This window comes from Pinus tabuliformis, chromosome 2_1 (genome assembly GCF_031772625.1).
Source record: "Pinus tabuliformis cultivar Carrire ecotype Pingquan chromosome 2_1, CPIR1, whole genome shotgun sequence".
NCBI classification, from domain to species: Eukaryota; Viridiplantae; Streptophyta; class Pinopsida; order Pinales; family Pinaceae; genus Pinus; species Pinus tabuliformis.
In genome coordinates, this window is record NC_142299.1 from 589,847,184 (window position 1) to 589,855,193 (window position 8,010).

Genomic DNA, 8,010 nt, shown 5'->3' on the forward strand with positions numbered 1-8,010 from the left:
TATTTTTATTTTGGTTATTAACACTTCATAAGAAAAACAAAAATAAATAATTCAAAATTTAGTTAATATCTAATAAACTATTTTAAAATTAATTTAAAAAAAAAAATATTATAGTTAAATTGTCTATTTATTTGAATTATATAAAATAATAATTAAGAATTATATTTATATATACATATACATATACATATAACCCATCTAAATGAATTTGAAATGATGAAAGAAAATCATGAAATGAGTAATCTACTCTTAATAACATACCTGAGTGAATTTCCTTGAGCAAAACAATTAGACTAAGAATGATAATCCACTACCTAATTGCTCAATCTTTCTATTAAATGCCCCTTTATGTGGTACATCATTTTTTTAAACACATTTTTATATTAAAGGTTCTTTATTGATTTTTTTGTTTCATATTTTATTATTTATATACATAAAAAAATTATTGTTTAATTTGGCTGGTAAGAGATGTCTTACTATTGAACTTCCCATTGCTCACACAAGTGCGACCAACATGCTTTTCCCCTTGCGCTACCACCCTCGGACTTATTATTTATAAAAGTTATTTTATAAAATAAATCAATTTTAATAAGATTTTGATACCTAAACTTCATGTTTTTCTTATTAAGAAAAAAAAACACTACCTTTAAAGCTCCGCACAAGTGAATTACTTAGCGCTCACCTTCCACTCATTTTGGTCTCTTAGGAATCATTCTTCCTTCACTTTGTCAAAGACATTAGGATAACTTATAAGCAAAACTGGTTAAGAACAACCATTTACAACCATCTTTGGAAACATGTCGATAAAATGCATTAGAAATGATAAGTTTATGTCCTTACTATCAAACATTTTGTTTTATGTGATGTGACACAAACTTCCTTTCTACATAGTCAAATATTTTAACACTGATAAATTTATATAATATTTATATAAATTCAATTTTTATGATTTCGTAATAATTTTTAAAATTAGTTAATAATTGATTTAATAACATATAAATCATGGAAACTATGCAACTTATAAGTCTTATTAATATGGGACTATATATCTATAAAGCTTGTGTAAATTATTAGGAAGGGTATATAACAATTATTTAAATTATTATTAAAAACAATAAAATTATAAAAATATATATAATTTATTATATTTCAAAAAATAGATTAATATTAATAATACAATTATAAGAAAAATATAATTTATTATATTTAAAATTATATATATATATATATATATATATATATATATATATATAATGATGTGAAGATAATTTTTGTAAATAGTTGTAATGATTATTTTTATTTTAATAAAAGAATTGATATGAATAGATATCTTTTTCTTTAAATTTTTATATATTTCAAAAAATTTTAATATAATTAAATGTATGTTCAAGGAGTTTAGAATAGAAGGTGATGAAGTGTATTGTTAAGTCATTTAGTGATGTGAAAGTCATTGGTTCAAAATTCTATGGGAAAAAATATAATTATGCTAAGGGTTGTTATGCATCAATGCTAATCCAATCCCCGAAAGATTTTGACAACTTAAATGCCCCTAATTCAGGCTTTCTGAATCCACATATCAAACTTAATTTAATATCTTACAAAGTCTAATAACTTGAAAAGCAAAAAAAAATATAATTACAATTATATTAAAACTCAAATTTTACAAATAAATCATAATGAATATTCACTATGAATGATTAAAGTTAAAAAGTTTTTTTTATGCAATATTTATAATTAAAAAATTAAATAATAAAATACCAATCTCTAAATTGTTATAGAAATTAATATATTAAAATGCAGAATAAAGATAAAAAATAACCATTTTAGTAATCAACTATTAAATCAAATTCGACTCATTTAATTTGTTTATATATTAATAAAATTTCACTAAATATTATAATATTTTTAAAAGTATAAATTTTCTTTAATAATTAATTTAGAATATATATTTTATTTTTTTATTAATCAAAATATTACTAAAAAAATTAAAAATTAAATATCATCAATTTTAAATATTTTTGTAAATCAAGTTTTATAATAATATATGGGATGAAAGAACATGTCAACTATGCCATATTGAGAGAGTTGAAGATTAAAAACATTTTCTCTTGGACTGCTAAGTTTTCACTTAATCTTTTCTTCTTTCCCTCATCTTTGATCATGCAAAAAAAATATTAAAATGTCTCAAGTAACCTCTCTTTCCTAAAGTTAAATAAACCTCATTAACCTCAATAGACTATTATTATCATTATTATTATTTTTAATTCTGAAATATTTTTAACATGATTAAGTGTATGATTAAGTGTATGTTAATGCTAATAAAAAACAGTATCCCTCGTAGTTATATCCTATTAATTGCTTAAAATATCATCTCCTCTCCTTATATGTCATTTGAACGACATTACTTAACCATAACAGGGATGATAATGCTAAGTATTTTTACCTCAACTGCCAATAACCAAATCAATAATAATAAACATATAATCATCACAGCATACAAGCAATACATTAAAATACCCGAAGTAGATGACATCGTTGTATGCCATCAGAGAAACATCAGCTAACCATGGATGAAATTGTAAAAAGTTTTTGCATCAATATCTCATAATTAAATAAATAATAATCGATATCCGACTATCACAATCCTTAGAGCACAAGCAGCGAGCAATATTTATCATTTGTCTTCATTAGGTTAGTGGAGGTAAAACCAAAATGTGCATTTGTTATTTGTCGATGAAATGATATCGTGATATGAATCGCAAACCAGAAATATCATCATTCTGCCTTATAAAATCTCAAGCAATCCTCTTTCTTGTCCCTAAATATCATAATGCTGACTTATAAAAATATCAAACTTCATTTACTGCTGCAATAATATCACTTTGACTTCAAAATTTTCAAATAATAAAAATCTCGAACTTCATTCCCATTTGCTGTTGCAATAATATCACTTTGACATTTTCTTTCATATGATATCACTTTGACCTACAAAAATCTCAAACCATAATCGGAAACCTTTCTTGCTGTTCTAACAATACCAGTCTCATTTATAAAAAGCTTAAACTTGAAAGGCTAGTAGTAGATTCTCCACTTTATTTTTAAATCGAATTACAATCTCATAATCTATAAAGCACTGGCAAGTGGTAACGAGTAAATTTTGGGCAGAGGGACATGAAAGAAGATTTTATAATGATACAAGCGATCCCTGAGCAACCGCACTTGGAAATTCAACATCAAAGACATTACGCGATCTTGTCTTATCTGAATCACAATCGGATACACCACGCCAAATTCATATTTCCACAAATTGTTCCATCCATCTTAACAAACGTGAATCTGAATATGATAGCAAATGACCTTCTTCTTGTCTTTTCTATATTTCAAATGGTGCTTTCTTCTTTTTCAAAAAGCCGAACAACATTCATCCCGGATTCTGCAGTATCTTCAACTGAGCTATCTTTCGCTTTGCCCCAAAGTGTACAGTAGAGGCCCACAACGATGAAACTTGCTCCCACCACGCTACACAGTTTTTATTATCAACATCAGAATCAATAGCATTAAGTAATAAATAAACTTGCGATTGGAATTTTCGAAACCAATCGACCCATATTATATTCTCATATCCGATTTTACAACACTGTGTCCAAGATTTAGTTAAATGAGAAATCGAAGATAGAAAATCCTGAATAATGTCTATAATTGCATGTGTTTTCACTTACCTTCCCACGCGAAGATAGACATGAAGGAAAATAAGCTCAAAAATTGCAGTGACAATCGTGCCAACTGGACTAAAAATCGCCACGAACAGAGGTCCTCGCTTGCTTATACACCACGCTTGGACAAACATCCCTAGTGCTGAACATATTATTCCCTGAAACATTTAATAATTTTGGTCCATCTTTAGTAGCCAAAAACGTGGCGTTCGTTATAATTAAAATGCTCTTATACTAAATATATAAAGTAAAGAAGGATTTATATTCCAACCATATTATTTTCGTGGAGGATTCAAATACTTACTGCGTACACAACGCTCAGAAGCTCAATATTCCATCCAACAGCCCAGATATTGGACTTGTTACCCTCGTACACTATAGCAATTAGAGCAGATTCTATTGCTCCAGTAAGACACATGAGTGCTGTTAATGATATTTTAGCCGGATACCTCTTCAAAACATTTGCCTGCATTCAGTTTCACCCATGATATCCTCAATGTAAAAAAATTACAGGGGCTATAACAAGAATAATTTCAGCGCATGGAGTAAGTCGAATTTCTAATATGCGTGATGGTTAATGATGATGAAAATCACCTGAAAAGAAAGACACGCAGCCATAATCACGATGCTCCCAAAGACCAGGATCGACCCCAGTACAAGATTATAAGCCTTGGAATTGTTTGTAGTTAGCTGGCTTTCTGAACCAGGTGATAAAAATTTAAGGGCAGGACCCTTGTAAAAGGTCATGACCATTGCACCACTGACACATATAACTGTGCCAATTACCTTTGCTTGCCCTCCTAAACTTCTGATATTAACTCTCTCCTGTCTATCGAAAAAAATACGAAGTTGAATGAGCACGATGAATAGATTGTCCATCGAAAAAACTACAAAGTTGAATAAGCACCATGAATGGATTGTCAGGCCAGCATTAACCTAACATGATCCGATGCGATTCAATAATTAATAGAACCCTTTGCAGAAAAACCGGGGTTGCTGCCATTCCGAAATGAACCCTACTTCTTTATATTAATATAAAAAGGATAGTACATATGCAGGTTATCATTTCTTTCTTCACATCCCATCTTCACATATTGTCTAAAAGTAAACATTTTCTGCACTAAATATCTCAGTATCCAGCTTTGTTACTACTGTTCAGATAATAAATGTTATATAAGAGCTTCTACCTGAGGAATGTGGCCATTGCAAATGTCAAAACGGGTACAAGATTTAGCGCTGCTGAACCAAACGTAGAGGAAGTATAGTATAATCCTTGGAAATAGCAATTCTGAGAGACCGTGATTCTGTAACCAACATAGATAAGAGAATTTTCTGTGAATGTGCTGCAACTCTGATTCTGCAATATGGTAGCCATTAGTAATAATATAGCTAGTATAAAGAGCACTCTCTTACCCACTTCCGAGCAAGAAAATTTGAAGGATGACAGGCCATGTCAAAGGTGGGCGTTCCTTTCTGCAACAACAGTGCATGATGCATAAGAATTCTATGTACCTTTATCTGATTAGCTAAATTCGTAGATGTTGACCCGATATAATATGATTGTTCAGATTTCAGAAGAAATTCCAAAGGTATGATATACAAAGAATATTGATTGCATCTAGGCTACCACTCACTTGACCCCGCCCTCTAGCCCCTGAGTTACTTGTTTATTTTGTAAGAAATTGGATGATCAATGAAAACGCTTATTGGTTGAACTAAATATAGAGGAGGGAGACGGAACACACCTTTCTACAATATAGGCGAAAGGAGTGACAGCTAATGTTGCAATAACCTGTCTGTATGTCACAAAAATAAAATGATTCATTCCATCTACAAAGGCAGCTCTGGCAATGATGTATAACCCTGCAAATGTAACCTGAACAATAATCTGACATACATGGGGTTTGAATTTCTCCATTTCCCGGAAAGAAACCATCACTGCGGCCACTAATTAGGATGTTCCTTAAGGATAAAACGCTCTAATAAACTTCTTCTCACCAATGTTTGAAGAAGCGTGGCCAAGTAGCCTTCTTATACTGAGAAAAATTTCAGTCGTAAATCTATTAGATTGTTCGAGTAGTTCTGATTCCAGAAGGTATTCAATAAATAAATATGACCTGGAATAATATTGGCAATAAGAAGATCAATGGGTGGGTCCTTCCAGACTGGAATATGCGAGTGGCAAATTGCATGCAGACACTTTTCCTGTACCTCTCAAAATTTGACATCATGCAAAGTGGAGTATCAATATGTGGCAGCAATTGAGATATCATGTAAAGTGAAGTATCAATATGCGGAAGCAATTAGCTGTGGATGGGCAGGATTGCACTATGTTTGATATTCCTGAATCTTCTTTAATTAGCGAACTATCTAAAGCTTCTACTGGTCGTTTTTGGCAAACTTTACCGAGCGTCATCGACCAGCCATTGACGGGGGATATTAACCAATCGTGCGGTAAAGCAAGGTTGGATTCTGTACAACCACAGCATGACAGAATTGTCTATCATGTCATTGCTTGCTCCTCTTATACTATCTGTTTTACATTAATCTAAACTTTGAATAAAATATCGTCAGTTTGATTGTAATTTTGGATTTATCGAAACTATTTAATAATTGGAATAATTTTCATTTTGGATGTATTTACTTTCTATTTTTATTTTGTTTTGGGAATCACAAAAGAAAGATAGAAATATAATTTTGTTTAAATGTGAGACATATTAAATTTTAATTTTTATTATGCCTGCAGCTATGGTATTATTCATTTAGTTTTGCTTTGACTATTTATTAATTTGTCTTTGACAAAAAAAATTGTCTTTTATCCATAATTTAACATTAGGGAATTCAGTTATTATTATTATTTTTAAATATTTAAATTTATTTAATTGTAAAGTGATTCGTTGAGGTCTTATTAAAAATAAAAACAAAGACACATATTAAAGTGCATATCTGTTAATATAAATAATATTAGTTAACCATATTTTTTATTTTTGATGGCGGTTTTTAACAATACAATATTTTTATTTTTGTGATGAAATTTTATGTCTTTATTGTTTTTTTAATTTAATTGAGCTTTATTTAAGCTAAGCTGCAGGTACTAGCTGCTATGTAGCCTTTGTTTTAAAAAGAAAACAAACTAAAATAAAATTTAATTGTTTTATTTAAGAAATTAAATGTAATTTGTAATAATATTTAATTTTATGGAAGAAAATAAAGTTAAATAATGTTTAAAGATATATACTTTTATTATGATAATTTTAGTTAATGGTTATTTTACAGAATATTGCCTGGTTTTGTAAATAGTATTTAGGTTTTTAAGTATAGGGGGTTTACGCAGTGCATTATATTAGATATCATTTTTGGGATTCAACTGCGTTGAGTAAGTCATTCACGTATGACCATTTCCATGAGAGGTAGTCGTAAGTGACTAATTTCTCATGATTTGAATAGTTCACTTAGCACTCATTGCATCGGGTGATGCTCACAAGGGTGAAGAAGTGGGATTGAAACTGGTGATATAAATCACATAGCTTCAATCATCACTTCCGTTTCCATGAGAGGTAGTTGTAAGTGACTAATTTCTCATGATTTGAATAGTTCACTTAGCACTCATTGCATCGGGTGATGCTCACAAGGGTGAAGAAGTGGGATTGAAACTGGTGATATAAATCACATAGCTTCAATCATCACTTCCGTTTCCATGAGAGGTAGTCGTAAGTGACTACTTTCTCATGATTTGAATAGTTCACTTAGCACTCATTGCATCGGGTGATGCTCACAAGGGTGAAGAAGTGGGATTGAAACTGGTGATATAAATCACATAGCTTCAATCATCACTTCCGTTTCCATGAGAGGTAGTCGTAAGTGACTACTTTCTCATGATTTGAATAGTTCACTTAGCACTCATTGCAGCGGGTGATGCTCACAAGGGTGAAGAAGTGGGATTGAAACTGGTGATATAAATCACATAGCTTCAATCATCACTTCCGGGGCTTGCACCCGGTAACCAGGACTTCCCTGGAGGTCACCCATCCCAGATCTCCTCTGGCTCAAGCGCGCTTAACAGTGGAGTTTTTCCCCACAATCAAGCCCACTTAGCTTGCTACCCCATTTGCAAAACCTTACCAAGTATTGTGCCTCATGAACCATTCAAGTAGAGATCCCTTCACTCTTTTTGAATTTAAGTATAGGGGTTTACGCAGTGCATTATATTAGATATCATTTTTGGGATTCAACTGTGTTGAGTAAGTCATTCACGTATGACCATTTCCATGAGAGGTAGTCGTAAGTGACTAATTTC

The 8,010-nt window shown here is 30.8% G+C and overlaps 1 protein-coding gene across 1 annotated transcript; it reads right to left on the reverse strand.

Moving 5' to 3' along the window:
* Nucleotides 1–2,987: 2,987 nt before the first annotated feature.
* LOC149201842 (WAT1-related protein At4g08300-like) lies at nt 2,988–5,790 on the reverse strand. The gene is made up of 7 exons (XM_089399838.1): nt 5,459–5,790; nt 5,127–5,186; nt 4,901–5,017; nt 4,308–4,542; nt 4,018–4,179; nt 3,720–3,871; nt 2,988–3,519 (listed from the first exon to the last, which is right to left on the reverse strand). Exons 1-7 carry the CDS (start codon nt 5,647–5,649, stop codon nt 3,381–3,383), a joined length of 1,056 nt encoding a protein of 351 aa, XP_089255964.1. The 5' UTR covers nt 5,650–5,790; the 3' UTR covers nt 2,988–3,380.
* Nucleotides 5,791–8,010: the final 2,220 nt, after the last annotated feature.

What these genes read in the sequence shown, in the direction of transcription:
- LOC149201842 (XM_089399838.1), bottom strand. Translation starts at nt 5,649, where the DNA reads ATGGTTTCTTTCCGGGAAATGGAGAAATTCAAACCCCATGTATGTCAG. An exon ending in ATTTTCTTGCTCGGAAGTGG is followed by an intron (nt 5,018 to 5,126) that starts GTAAGAGAGTGC and finishes TGTTGGTTACAG; the next exon opens with AATCACGGTCTCTCAGAATT. An exon ending in GTCTATCTTCGCGTGGGAAG is followed by an intron (nt 3,520 to 3,719) that starts GTAAGTGAAAAC and finishes AAAACTGTGTAG; the next exon opens with CGTGGTGGGAGCAAGTTTCA.